Below are 16,176 nucleotides of genomic sequence, written 5' to 3' on the forward strand. Positions count from 1 at the left end.
GTTAGCTTCTCCATTCTATACTCACAGAATAAAATTTTAAAGGTATAAATTATTGAAGCGCCCAACACCAAAATCTCGCACACTCTGATGAGTGCCGCTTTTAAAAGATTAAAAGATACCTACATCCCTAGCTACAGTATACATATTCAAATAGCCATCGTCATTATTTTCCTAAAAACTCTTCCTAAGTCTCTTAGCGGACTCATACGATGCACTGTTGCTCCACTGAAGCCAAATTTTAGTATTCTTTTTCTGGGTTCTTAGACTTGGTGAAATCAATGGCAATGAATATTTTAATAATCTAGTGCGAACTAAAACAGTAATACCGTTCTGTTGACTGTAGTCGTTTAGTGGTGTGATATAGTATGTATCTAAGTCTTAAAACGGTACTGAAAGACTAATGCAGTCAAAGAACTAATTCGATTTTTTTTACAGCTAGGATTAAATTTGAAATTCGGAGTAAAAATTGTGGTTTGATCAATATCAGGAGAAAGGTCATGTAACCGGATGAGATACCGACGCGCGAATTAAATAGGTACTCATCGATGAGAGTAATTATAGCCATAGCATCAGATGAATAAGAGGAACGAGGTGGGCCTTGACGAACGTCAATCACGAGCTGATGTGCCTTAAACTACAATAAGGAAATACTTCTCAGATAAAAAAATTGAGGTTGCTTGCATTATAATCCTAAAACAATGGAATTATCTGAGCTAATAAAATTTCATCTTTAACTAGTCTTAACCTAAACTAGTAATATATGGTATACTACTATATAGTAATGTACTATTAAGAGTATATTGGACCGGAAGTTTCTCTTGTCTAACAATAGATATAATTACACACTTAAGGCAGTAGGTTATAAAATTCCTAGTTCAACTTTCAATAGAGATCTGTCATGATCGTAGTGCTCTGCTTTACTCGGATCATGAATTCATTTTGAATAAAAATAATTATAATTTTGATTTGTTGAGATAAATTGAATTTATTTTTAAATATCGTAAAAGTTGCAGCAAACATTATATTTAGTTTTTATATATAAGAACGAGTCTAAGATAAATAAATTTGACATTCTTAGTTACATAAATTTATTTTTATACTTTATTAATTTTTAAGAATTTTTTGGATAAAATTTTCTTTTGCTTTATTAACTCCACTAATAAAAATTTTTTTTGTTTTTTTTTTGATTTCATAAGGAATAAAAATTTTAATAATTTTATATTGTAATTCATTAATTTGCATGAACATTTTTTTCAGAAATTTAAAGAGAAAGTTTCATATATTTCTTTTTAATAATTTTAATGCATAATTATGCATATAATGTATTTAATAATTAAAAAAAAATATTTCAAAAAATTTATTTTTAAGTACTTTAATGTCAATAAGCTTTAACTACTCTGTGTAAATAATATACAATATAAATTATTGTTTACTTATTTACAAAACTTTCACAAATTCAACTCACAAGAACAATGCATTTCTTTAAATACTATATAATATATAGTATACAGTGAATAAAAAAAAATTAATTTTTATTTTAATTAAAAATAATAAATTATATATATATTGTAATATTTTAGATTTAAAAATTTCTACGACATTATTTTTAAATTTGCTTCTTAATATACAATGTTTTCAAGCAATTTTTCAAAATTAATTTTGTTTTTTTATATTACATATTGTTTGTATCAAGTTATTAATTAACATTAATTTTTGAAAGTATTTTCTTGTCAAAATTCACAAAGGAAAGAGGTTTTTCTTACTAATATTAACCACAGAAAAAGAAAAAGCTTAAACCACAACAACAACAACTTTAAGGTTAAGCGCAGTTTTTAATAATATTTAAATTTTTTGTTATTAATTTTAATTTTATTTAAATAACTGAATACTATTAAAGATATTCTTGGTTATGTTTGTGATAATCCAGCAAGTATTAATTAATTTAATTTAATTATATTAAAATTAATGCCTAAAGCCTAGTAGTTAATTCTCAATCATTTTATTGGGCATAAAACTGTATTTCAAAATCTATATGTATTTTAATGTATTAATAATATTTTTTTCTATTATTATTATTTTTATTTTATATTTTTTTCAAATTTTTTTAATAATAATTTAATTGCAAAAATAAACTTAAACATATAATTTTTGTTTAAAATCTAATTTTATTTATTTTAGTTGCAATATATTTTGAAATTATTAAAATTATTAATTAATTTTAAAATAAAAATAAAATATTAAAATAATAATATTAAAAATAATATTATTTATTTTTGGTGACAATATGGATATTGTTTATTTAATTATAAATTGAAAAGGAGTTTATCACTATTACTTTATGTATTATTATTTTTATTTAAGTATTATTTTTTATCAATATATATATATATATATATATATATATATATATATAATATATATATATAATATATTATACTTTATATATATACTTTCACATTTTGTATTACTTTTATTTTTTATATTATATAAAATAATATCATATAATATAATTTAAAAATAATTATGTAATTACTATTGTTCATTTCTGTTTTTAATTTATATTTATATAGCTTTGAGTTAAAAATACATTTTATATTTTAATGGCTGTTATACCAAATATTTTTTCATATTTAAATTTTTTTTTATTAAGTTTCTCTTTATTGCTTATATATATTTAAATTTATTAAGTTTTATTTTATTACTTATATATATTTAAATAAATATTTATATATGTATGTATACTTTCTGTTTTTATTCTATATGTTGCACATACCCTTTTTATTAAATCATTATCAATTCATATATTTATTTTTATTAGAGAGTTATTGTATTTATTTATGTATATTCAATATATTTACTCTTTCGTATACAAATATTCTTAAATATTGCCTTATTTACATTTCTTTATTATTAATAAATTATTATTATTATTGTCATATAATCAATTATTTATTTACTATTTTATTATTATTACTTTGTTATGTATTTTATTTTATTTATATAAATCAAATTTGTTTATATTTCCTCATATTTTTTCATTATTTACATATATTATATTTCAGATGCATGTAATTCATATATTATTTTTTATGTGCATTTAATAATATATAGTGTTTTTTCTGAATGTTGACAGTCTGTTTATTGTCCTTAATTTATATTTATTTCATGAGAATAAATATAAATAGTCAGAAAATATATTTAACTATTTGCCAAAAAATTAATTATTAATTTTTAAAATTTATTTATTTTATCTTTGCTTTAATATTTATATTCATATTTAATTATTTATTTTTCAATTATATATTGATTAATTAATTATTTATTATATTTTCACGTTATTGCTATAAATAATTTTTTCTTCCATAAATTTATATTGGTTTAATTTTCAGATTTATTATATACTTTTTTATTCACATTTTATGTTATAAATATATTTATAATATTAAAAAAAATTTATTTTGTATTTTATTTAAATACTAATATATAATTTTAATAAAACAAAATAAGACTTAAATACTTTTAGATATTTAAAAATAATTTTCTTAATTTGATAATAAAACTTTTATATATTAAACAAATTAAATAATATATTTTTTATTAAATTTAAATGAAACATAAAAATATTTATTGTCTAAATATTGTTTTAATTAATTTTAAATAAAAACCAAATACTCTTAATATTTATTAAAACAAATTAAAAGAAAACTTAATTATTTTAAGTACCTTTATTTTTTTTAAATAATCTGAAATAAATATTAAACATATTTAAGGTAATAAATCTTTAATTTGTTTTTCCATATGCAATTTCTTGAGAGCATATTGCTTGCAATTATTAACTAATTATTTATTTTTTGTGATATATATTATATGTACCTTTACATTACATATTGTTTTTAATATTAAAATGGTGTGTAATGATTAAAATATTTCTTTCATAATAATGAAAGATATATACATTTTTTTACTTTTTACTATAAACATTTTCTTATAAGAAAACATTTATAAAATTTTGCTTAAACTTAAATTTAATAATACATAAATCGTACACAGTTGTTATTAAATTATATATTTGGTCCCGTAAAATTCCATATAGGTACTAATTCTCTTAGCTTTCTTGTCCATTCACAAACTTGGTATTGTTACTTAGTATTATAAAGATTCACTTTTCTCAAAACTGCTTTGAACATATTATGCTATATAGTTTTCTTAAATTTAATAGTTGTTGATATATGTATATAATTGTATATATATATATACATATTATACTGTACTCGTAAACTGTCCAACCAAGTTTGAAAATATTTAGAGAAATTTAAGATATATTCTCCGAATAAGACACAAAAGGCATAAATTTATACTTAAAAACAATAATGATTAGTGTATTTAACTCAAATTATTATTATTGACATATTGTTATCTAGGAAATAAAGACTCCACGCACACAATAATATTAGCAAAGGAATACCAGAACATCGTAATGCGTTTATCGTACTTGAACAGCAAATTCTATTCTGATAAGTTCAGAACTCTCAATCATTATTTATTTATGAATCAGTTAACTGTGTGGTAATAATTTCCAAATAGCTTAATAATTATTTAAATTCAGTATTTATTAAGCATTAAACTTATTTAAGATTCTAACTGAAAATTACATGACTGCACATTGGTTGATATGTTTGTGGTATTACACTTGGTCATATTATTATATTTTAAGAAGCCTAAGAACAAGAAAAAATCGGGTTAAAAGAAATATTTTTCTTACGACAATATGTATATATATATATATCAAATGAAAAGAGAATAAGAGTAGGAAAATTTGTAATACTATATAAAATTTTAAGTCAAATGAAATTAGATGGCCATTTCTTAGTCTATATGTACTAAATTCCAAAGGACATTTATAATTCGGTTTTCTTATTTGATAACATTTATGTATTTCATATGTAAATTATCATATTAATGTATTTAACTTTGTTTGTCAAATTTTTTTGTTCCAAAACTTTTTTATTTATTTTACACACAAGATTTGTTATTTAAAACAATATCCTTTCTAAAGGCCATAGCTACTAGAGCTAGGCTAGATATAATTATTTAGTTATTTGCAAAACAACTCTGCAAATTAAAAAAATATACTTTATGCTTAATATATAAAGTATAAGCGCACAATAGATCTTAAAGGTCGGGGTGCTTTAATAGTCTATTAAAGTATAAAGTATTTAATATACTTTGTATAATATATATATACTTTATATATAAGCTATTCGTTCATATTTTTTTAATTCAGTATACTAGAATTCAGCAAGCTGATTATTTATTACTGAAGAAAAATTTTTTATTTAAATTATATTATATATATAGTTATAAACTATTTTTAAGTATATTTATATATAATTATATATTATTTATGATAATACTTAAAATTTTTTAAATTACTTTATGTTTATTATTTTAAAATGAATAGCTTATTAAGTCATTTTAAGTCCACTAGACTTCTTCAAGAAAATTATTTTTTTTTTATATATATTTTATCAAAGTTCGAATGTAACTACTCTCATCACATCAGACGTTGCAATGGAGAACTACTGTTTTGCCTATAAAATTGGTTCGTTTTAGTGTGAAGAATATTAACATTATTTAAATTTTATTTGAAAATTTTTATATAGTTAATTTTTTTTTTTTGCATTATAATGGTTATATATAGCAATAAAATATGTATTTAGTATGTTATGCAGCTCATACAAAGCAATTTATAGTAGCAAATGCCTTCAGCTACAAATTTAAAAACGTAGCTAATAATATAGCATTTTTATTTTTAATAATTAAATTAAAAATGAAAAAATATATATTTATTTTTTAATATCATATATTTGTCTTAAATTCTTACATAATAAAATCTACATACCTACAATAATAAACTTTATATATATATATATATAATATAATAATATTAATAAAAATAGTTTAAATACATTTAAAAATTCATCTTTTTGTTGAATAAAATATTTATATATATAAAAATCTTTTGTCTTTTTGTTTTAAAAAAAGTGTATAATATACAAAAAATAATACAAAAACAATTCGTGTAGTTGCAAAAGAGAAATTTTACTTAAAATCTAATGATTTTTTGGTCCAATATATAGTTTAAGTATTTAAAAAACGAAATAAATAAAAAACATTTGTCAAGGTACACGAAATAAAGATGAAATTCATGAAATGTATATGTGGAAATAATACAATAATAATAAAAAACGTATGCCAAATTGAAAATAATACAATTTAAAAATACAAAATGGTGCTTAACAATTATGAGTATAAAATGAAAATTGTACAAAAATTTTCACAAATAGAGATGAGTGCAATTAATATAAAAATAGTATGGGGGGAATGTTTGCGGCATGTCAATTTAAATTCATTACTTTAGATACTTTTTTTGGTAAATGACCTTAGAATGAGCTTAGAATGGACGCCTCAATTTTGCAATAGCATTTGTCAAATGTAGAATTTCGGTGTTCATCTGGTGTACGAGTGTGTCCAATTTCTCAACTGAGTCGAGGATTTCGACGCGTTCAGTGTGTGGATTGAAGCGTACTTCGAATGGTCGTGACATGGTGGATACCCAGCGACGGAATTTCTCTTTGGCATCTTCGAAACTGTCGGCCACATAGTAGATGGGTTGGTATTCCTGATCTTGATAGGGTTGTACAGCGGTGGATGCTGGTTCGAAAGCACGATGTTCGCACTTGTCGCTGATAGCATGCAAAAGTTCGCCGTATGAGGAGAGGAGACCAGCACCATAAGCTTTTACTTCACCGTGTTCCTTGCAGAGACCGAATTCAACAGTGAACCAGTAAATCTGTAAGAAAAAAACACCAAGAAAAAAAAACAATTAATTCGTGTGAAAAACTTAAACTTTTATGTGCACTACAAAAAACTACAACCGAAATCTAATCTTAAATACTTGACACTGACATTTGAAAAATAATTCACTAATGCTTTCAATGCTTTTGAAACGGCAAAAATTCGGATAAGATCAAATTTGGTGTTACGAAAACATTTTGAGCACATGACAATAGCCTTTAAAAATTCAATTTGAAAAATCGCTACATTTTGTACAAGGTCGGGCGGGCAAAATTTTGTTACAGAAACTTGCACATTTAAGTCAAGATTAAAAATGCAACTCGCTCAAAGCCACTACCAAGCCGACAAGCCGCCAAGCCGCCAAGCTGCCAAGCTGCCAAATGCACGAACTTGAATCAGCGAATGGCAAGAGCAAATACTGCAGCCGACTACTAGTTTTGCCAGCTGGTTAATGTCATGTTTACTATTTGCCTTTGGCCGCTACATTCTAATAACATTTTTTTTTTCGCTTTTAGCTAGCGTTAAGGCCAGCTTTATTCCAAATCGCTTGAGTTTATTCTGATAATAAAGCACCACAGCCATTTGGCCTAAAACTGGCAAATTGCATGCGATCGAACGTGCATTGATGCGTTACGTGAACTTTACATGAGACCGACTGACTGACTAAGTCTGAGTCTGAGTCTGAATCCGAATCCAAGTCTGAGTTTGAGTCTGTTGAAGCGATAATTTGTTACCAAGCGGTAAAGTAAGGAGTTGTGGCATTATATGACATGGGCGTGTATTCCAAGCATTTTGGAGCTAAAAATTCAAGGGGCGTCTCGCCTAACACCCAGCGCAAGTGTTGGCCATTGACGGCTACTCGCTTAGCAAATAAATTGCCAGTTAAATTATAATTTGCGAAAAATTGCTTCACTGCACAAATATGTCATAGTTAACGATTTTTAAATCAAGTTAAATGCAATGCTTAACTAACTCGCTACTAACTAACGAGCTAAATATTTATTCAAGGCTATTAAGTAGTGCTAACTCAATTTGCATTCTGCATTAACTTCAACTGCTAACGATATGCATACAAAATGCAAGATACAATACACAAGATACAAGATACAATATACTAGATACAATATACAAAATCAATTATTATCATTTTTAATATAGCGATTATTCAATACTTACAGTGGACAACTTTTCGATTTCTTCATCAGAGGCACCCAACGAAGCCAAGCCAATCTCTTGCGAGAATTGTGCAAAGCTGGGATCAGCTAAGAGTGGCATGTGTCCAAGCAATTCATGAATTGTATCACTGAAAATAATTAAAATGGCAAATAATTTAATTATGTGTTTATATGCAAGAACAATAAGCAGAAATTAGTCGTTGTAATAAATGCAAAAATTGCTACTGTTACTTGGTACTTGGTACTTCTTACTTATACATTGTAAATTGTGGCACTTAAGTCATGAGTCGCACAAAAGGAAAAAAGCTAAACTAATTATGTACATGAAGTTGCTGTAAAATGATGCCAACAGTGGCATTGTTAGAAGCTCCGTGCTCCGGCCTCCGTGCTCCGTGCTCCGAGCTCAACATATTGCCATACAGACCACAATAAAGAAGGGCAGAAAGTCACATTTCTCCAAGTGGCTTTTTTTATTGTTGTGGGTGACTATGTTCCTGACTGTGGCAGGGACTGTGGAGTAGCGGTGGCAGTGGCAGTGGCAGTGGCCAATTACTGTCTTCCGGTGTAAAAATAGTCAACATTGTTGGAAAAAGTTTTCTACAATTTCTTCTACTTTTGTGTGTGACATGCTAAAAAGCATATTTCCTGCACCTCAACGACTGTCAAATGAAATTAGTTTGAAGGCTTTTATTCTGTCACCAAAGAACAGCAGCAATGAAGGATGTGATAGCAGAAGTGGCAGAAATGTTTTAGATTCAAGTTAATTTAGGAGCAAAGGCGATAGTAGAATATGCCTTTCAGTGCGTTAAATATACTAATGGAGATACTTTTAGATATGCATTAAAAAATCATTCGTTACAAATGTAATTATGCTCCATATTGACAAAACGATTGATTTTCAAAGCTATTTTAGGAATAAAGTAGAGCATATAATAAAAGGAACCTTAAGTATGTCAACAATTGCTTGACTTTATATTATAATTGTTACTAGTAGAACAATCAAGCTCGGAGCTTATATTGAATAAATACTTTTTAAATATGGATATTAGGAACTACTCAACAAAGAAAATGCTTTCAAGAATTTATTTCTAAGAAACAAAAACCTTGGTTCGATTAAAGACAGTTGTAGTATAAATGAACTGATCGTTATAGTGTTCCACTTCTAAATTAGGAATCTGAATTGCTGTTATTTATCTGCCTTTTTGACTAAAAATGACTCGTTTTTTCATTTTATCCATTATAGAAATATATATATATGTATATATATATATATAGAGTTTATCATGCAACAGGAAGCGAATAAATTCTTAAAGTCTACTAATGCCAACTTCTTAAAGTCTCAAGACAGCAACAGTTACTACCTCAACAACTTTTTGCATTATATAATTATAATTATAAATATATCAATGATAAAATTTTGAAATACTTACGGTTCTGGGGTGTGGTATGGTGATTTAACGTGGCGCACATATTGTGTGCTCTGGAAAATACGGAAAGCCAATGAAGCCAAGAAGTCACGAGCAGTCAATAAACCAGCAGCTGGACGCAATGTGAAACCAGTGTTCTTACGTAAAAAGTCAGACATTTCTTGCAATTGTGGCAAACGTTCATCAACGAAGATTTTCTCGTCTTGCAATTTCTTGAAAGCGGCACGATATTCAGCGCAAGCATGTTTTGGTGCCAAATCCAAAACAGTACGGAATACTGAACGCCATGTCTTGACTTCGACATCGGTGTAAGTGATGTATGGAATTGGATCACCATATTTGTAAGCAAAAGCAATTTCAGCAATTTCCTTACGACGTTGACGATAGACTTTGTCAGCAAAACCTGGATGATTCATATCCAAATCTGGTTCGTATTTGGTCATCAAGTGATTGCAGTTATCCAATTCAGAGGCATGCTTGGGGAACCAAGGTGCCTTAACACTGATATTGTTTTCAGCTAACAAATTAATGCTGCTGAAGCTACCAGATTGACGTAGTGAACGGATCAATTGTAACAAATTGCCACGTGTCATATCCAATTTGATGAGTACATCGTGTTCAACACCTTGTTCGCGTGATTGACGTGACTCAACGTGTTGTACAGCGCCATGGAAAGTTTCAATTGCTTTAAGTATGCGACCCAATGAGGAGATGCCCTCCTTAAGACGTACCACTAAAGCAGCACTTTGCATGGCATTCTCAGCTTCAGCTGATTCAGAAGCAGCATTTGCCAAAACAATTTCATCTTCAGTTAAGCCGGCATCTATGGAAATTGAAATGAAATGAGTTGAAATACAGGGATTAGTATATTTTAAATTATTGTAATTTTAATTTCTTAAGGCATTAATGCAGCTCTTATGACAGAAAATCTTTAGCAGATTTATTATTCTCTGGCAAATCCGCTTTTATGAAATTTTTACAAATTCATCTTTTATGCGCGGCACGAAAACTATTTCAGCCAATTGAGTTCGACATACACACGTTCGCATAGATACTTTATGTTAAGTGTACGGTGTCAAGGGTTGCCATGACAAATGCTAAAAACATTATGCATATATATGTGTACATATATACGAGTATATATTATTTTATAGAATTGGAGCACAATCAACGTAAGCGCCATAACGATTAAGTTAAGTCGTCATAGGATTTCTTTTCTTCTCTGCCATTCTGCCATTTTATTGTGCATATTATGTCGTGTGGAAAGCAAGGAAAAGCTAAAGGAAAATTGAATCTAAAATCCTTATAAAAATATTTCTTAAAAGGAAATGTGCAATTTTCCATTTAGAATATATGGACGTGTGTACGTGTATCTCAGCTCCTAACACGGCTAAAAGCCACAAGTGGGTGTTAGTTGCTTTATGGTTCTATTAATGCAGCGCAAGGCGTTAAATCAGTGTCGCTTGATGTGCCAAATCAAAGTTAAGTACTTTAAATTTATTTTATGATTTATGTTTATGCTTACCATCAGAGTTGTTGTTGGATTGTTCAGTATTGTTATGACCCTCTTGAGCTGAGGAATTGTCTTCAGCATGGAAATAGGTTTCATTGTCTAAAGTGCCACAACATTTATAAGGAAGTAGGAATCATGCAAAAAATAATATAAGAAAAAGTAGGAAAACATAAGTTAAATAAATTATGGAATTATAAATTAAATAAAATTGTAATATTTAATAAAAAAAAACAAAAATTAGGAATTGTGAGGAACTTAACTACCTTCAATAAAATCTTGTTCATCATTCACTTCCAGATCAGCGGGAATTTCAACATTTTCTGCATTTTGCAAATCAATCTGTTGCTCAGCTGGAACGTGCTCGCCTTTGGCTTGCAGAATGCATTCTTCCAAAGAGGCATCTTTTGTTTTTTTTTTGGAACAGATAAAGGGAATCAAACCAAATAATATAAAAATAAACAAATAAAGAAATAATAAAATAATTAATAAAATTGAACAACTGGGTTTTTAGTATATAAGGGATAACAGGAATATCAGGGTGTAACAGTACATGCTTTGTAGAATTAAAGTAATTGGACTTGTTAACTTACCATTAGCTTTGGTGCGTGCTTCCTCCAAAACAGTTTGTTTGGTCTGCTTGACTACCAAACTTTCGAAGCGTGCATCATCTACCAAAGAGCGGCGGCGTGATGGATAACCATTCTGTAAAAAAAAGATTAATAAAAATTTATTAGAAAAACACTTCTAAAATAATTGTTATTTATTGTTATTGTTATAGTCATCACTACACACGACACACTACTCTAACTGCTCATTATCTCTTAATGAGCTATAATATCTTTGAAGTTTCTCGCTTAGCTGATTTCATACAAAAATTTTGTGCATTTTTTTTTAATTTTTATTTTGATTTTATATTCATAATATTTTTATTTCTTATCTTTTCAACCTTTAACCTTAACCTTCAAATATTTCAATGTATCAGCGTTTCTGTTTAAAATTTTTTATATATAAAAAAGTTCGTTAACCTCTTAGAAATCGAAGCAAATCAATAAATATTTGTATAAAAACAGGTATTTGCAAAAAGTTCCATTTATAATATCCAACCTATAAGATATTCTACTACTTCTGTTAAATATATAAGATCAATTATAGTACAAAATATCTGGTAACTCTTTTGAGCGATTTTCAAACACATTTTGAGCCCATTTGAGCTGGCTTTCATACACAAAAGTCAATGACTTATGCCGCTCTTATGAGTACTACGCATCTATCTTCAACTTATGCAACTGATGTGTCTACACCTCAACAATCACAACCGTTACCTTCACGTAAAAAACTGTCTTTATATATATGTATATATATATATATATGTCTATATGTTTAGTGACATAATTTAAGTGCTTAAATATTTATATAAAAAAAAAGAAAGAAAAAAATTTCAACATATTTTTGCAGCTTTCATGTATCAATCGATCTTCGATTACAAAATCTTACTTAACGCATTAAAAACGAAAGTTTAGTTTCCCGCTCTATCTACTATATAACTATCTCAGAGTGACCGATTGATCATACTATTTTGTATGAGTTATATGAGTCTTCTGTTAAGTGTGTGGCTTGGTGTGAGCAAAACATTAAAGCGTTTATTGATGGTCAAAAAAGTAGCGCAGTTTGCCGGTAAAATTATTTAAAATTGATTTTTGTTTTCATTGTTTTTGTTTGTGTTTCTTGCGCATACTGCCGCCAGATATTGTATCTGCCAGATATTTTATCTGTGAAACACAAACGATCATGCACGCGTGCGGTCTTAAGTAAGCTAAATTAATGCGCTCCGGTATTGTTAATTTATGTCATGTTTTGATATTGTAAATTGTTAACAAATTGACTTAATGTGGCTATAAAATTCATTGATGGCTTCATTGGCCCGGCCCGGCCCGTTGCAGTTTGTATCGAGTTCACATATTGACTGCCGCGAGATGCCACTAGTTTAATTTTCACACATTTTTAAAATTGTTTATTTGCATAAATTTGTATAAATTTTTTTCTTTTTCGAAACAGAAAGAAACTATAAGAAATTTATAACAGTTGAAGATACTTTTTCGGGGCCAAATCAATAAGATTTGAAAATTATAATAGACGGAAGAATTGTTCGCATGTGGAACAGGAAATTACCTAAACTGTGAAATATTAATATTGAGAATGCAGATCAGTTGCTACATAAATATTTCTAAGAATATAAATACTCGAAATATATATTATCGTCAAACCTATCTGCTGACCTATTTAATGCATATTAGCACCACACCACTTGAGGGACACTTCCTGCAGCCGAGGCTTGTGAATGAGTATGTCAAGTTATTTTCAACAAACTTCAGATGCACTAAAGATGATGAAAGATATATATGCTATTAAATCATAAAAATTTCTTTAAAACTGGAGCATAAAATGAACTTCAAAAAGCTGCTTTTTCGTGATATTTTCGTTTTCAATGCAAAACAATGACAAGTATTTTTTTGTTTTTTATTGGATTTGTTTGTTAAGGCTGAGTTGTTGGACCATTGGACGAACTGTTGATCAGACCTGATTAGGGCACTTTCACTCTTGTTTATATCATTATTTATTATATTTGTTGTTAAATAATACTTAACACCTTGGGCTTTTGTTGTTAATTTGACCGCAGTGGCCGCTTTGTTATTATAATTATTGAGAGGCTTTTTCAAAGCAATTCTGAGGTGTAAATTGTTTTTAATGTAGGAAATTTTTATATTAATTTACATATAAACAGACAAATGTTGAATTTGCAAAAATCTTTTTTGTTTTCATTGAAAAAATTACCAAAGAGCATAGATCTATGGCTATTTACTAAAAGTTATTTACTGATATTTCTAAGCCGCACATCTTGCTAGCAAACAAAAGTCACGTAGTCCAATTTTTGGTATATAAAGCTACTAACTTTGCTAACTTGTTATTTTGGCATTGGGAAGATACAAGTTGTGAAATTATGAAATTATTTATAATTTTTGATAACAATAGTTGAACTATTTTGTAATAAAATTTGTCAATTTTTATACAATTATTGTTTTTTTTTAATTTTTTTTTGTATTACAATTGCTATAATAAAGCGTTAAGGTATGAAATTTTCTAATTGCAAAAATTGTTCTCCGTTGAATTTGATGTATTTGAAATACTTTTATATTGAACCTATTGCTGTATTTATTGCTGTATATTAAAAAAATCAGTTATAGTGATCAAATTGGAGTATAAAATATTAAAAAAATATCAACAAAATATAAATTTAACAGAATCTTAACGCAAAGAACTAATCCTACATTTATGTTATACTTTATAACTTTATTATTTTTATTTGCGCATGATTTTATTTTTAATTATGTTATTTTTTTTAATACATAACGATTTTTAATAATATAATAAATAAAAACTGATAAAAATTTGAAAATCTATCATTTCTATTTATTAATTTTATAATTTTTGATTTTAGAGAATATTTTTATATTAAAAAAATTTTGAAATATAAGAACGAACTTTTTTAATAAAAAAAATTAATTATGGAAAAGCGTATAAACTCTTAAAAAAATTATTTTTCAAAAATTATAAAATGAATTTACTAAATTGACCAAAATTAGTTTTAAATATTACTTTTAATATAGCGAATATTATTTTTTTAATATGGCCGCAATATATTATATAAATAATTAATAAAAAATTATTTATAATTATCCCGAAAGTAGTGCTTATGGCAATATTTTAATTTAATCAATAAAAATAAAATATATTAGGAATTATTTATTATTAGTTTGTAAGAATTACTTTAAGTGAGAACTTAATTTAATAAATAAAATTATTAATAACCAATTATTTATAATTAGTTTGAAAGTAGTTTGAAAGTAGTGCTTTTGACAATTATTTTAATTCAATAAAAATAAAATAAATAAGGAATTATTTATTATTTGTTTGAAAGAATTACTTTAAGTGAGAATTTAATTTAATAAAAAAAAATGCATTTATTTATTATTAGTTTGAAAGAAATATTTTTAAAAATATTTAATAAAAAAATTAAATTCAAATCATAAGTTTTTATATGTTATTATTTCAATTAAGTAATTAAATGTTTTTTAAATTGTAAATTTTTAATATAAGAAATATTTTTAATGATTTTTATTATTTTCATATTTTTTTTTATTTTGTTTTATTTATAATTATATTTTGTTAAAGAAATTAAAAATTAAATAGAAATTTTAGAATTGGAAACTTTTTTTTTGAAAAAACTTTTTAATTGAAATATTTTTAAATCTTATATATATATATAATAAATGTTATATTATATTATATATATAAGAATTTTTTTGGAAATACTCACCTCAATGCTGTATGATTTTTTGATAGCGAACATTTCGCGGTTCTTTTGTGCTGCAGCTACGGCCATCATTTTGTTATAGTTTTTTGTTGTTGTTGTAAGTTGAAGATTAAAAAATTCAAAAATTTATAAAAGTATTAAGCACTTTAGATACTTTTTGTGTGTGTTTTAAAGAATAGAATTCTCGCTCGTGTTGTAGGAAATAAGCCTTTAGAATAACACTTTGCACTGCTTATTTTGTTCCTTGCTCTCCAATTTCTGTTAACTTCTAGAACTGCTTGTGTCTTAATCAGCTTTAGAATTTTTCACAAAATTGTAATTTTATTGAAAAATCTTTTTCTTATTATAGTAGCACCAACAGGACGATAGAAATCCTTTTTGAGTGTGTTTATTATCACGTTGTCAACCGTTAATATCTCGAAACTTTTAAACAACTTTAGTGAATGTTAAGTAAACTTTTCGATTTATTTATAATTTATTTATTTTACGTAAAATTTTAACTTTTATATCCTTTTTGATTTGACAATTAGGCAGAAAAGCTAATGTAATTACTACAAACAGCGGCACTTAACCAAAGAAGAAGCAAGTCTTAAGAGCGAATGATAGCGAATCAATGAATGCCTTATGTCCAGCTCGGTGCGCTTAAATACCCTCAGCGTACGAGCATCAGACGAGCCGAAGCCGAAAGTGAGCGCGAACGAAAATCACCGCTGCTACAGGTTTTGGTTTTCGCATATCTCGGACGACAAGTCTGCCAAAACGATTAATGAAAACAAAACAAAACAAAACACAAAAAAAATACATATTAATTATAATAAATAAGAAGAAAAA

The 16,176-nt window shown here is 26.6% G+C and overlaps 1 protein-coding gene across 1 annotated transcript; it reads right to left on the bottom strand.

Moving 5' to 3' along the window:
- Positions 1–6,425: 6,425 nt before the first annotated feature.
- Positions 6,426–15,955, bottom strand: LOC119675648 (tyrosine 3-monooxygenase). The gene is made up of 7 exons (XM_038086858.1): positions 15,349–15,955; positions 11,564–11,675; positions 11,237–11,374; positions 10,986–11,072; positions 9,464–10,283; positions 8,035–8,161; positions 6,426–6,853 (listed from the first exon to the last, which is right to left on the bottom strand). Exons 1-7 carry the CDS (start codon positions 15,415–15,417, stop codon positions 6,455–6,457), a joined length of 1,752 nt encoding a protein of 583 aa, XP_037942786.1. The 5' UTR covers positions 15,418–15,955; the 3' UTR covers positions 6,426–6,454.
- Positions 15,956–16,176: the final 221 nt, after the last annotated feature.

The sequence above is a fragment of the Teleopsis dalmanni genome, chromosome 1 (genome assembly GCF_002237135.1).
Source record: "Teleopsis dalmanni isolate 2A chromosome 1, ASM223713v2, whole genome shotgun sequence".
Classification (NCBI taxonomy): Eukaryota; Metazoa; Arthropoda; class Insecta; order Diptera; family Diopsidae; genus Teleopsis; species Teleopsis dalmanni.

Bases quoted from the DNA above. Each gene is read 5' to 3' on its own strand.
- LOC119675648 (XM_038086858.1), bottom strand. From the start codon at position 15,417: ATGATGGCCGTAGCTGCAGCACAAAAGAACCGCGAAATGTTCGCTATC. The intron at 11,375-11,563 runs GTAAGTTAACAA...AAAAAACAAAAG, and splicing joins AGCACGCACCAAAGCTAATG to ATGCCTCTTTGGAAGAATGC. The intron at 8,162-9,463 runs GTAAGTATTTCA...AATTATTTTCAG, and splicing joins CCATACCACACCCCAGAACC to TGATACAATTCATGAATTGC.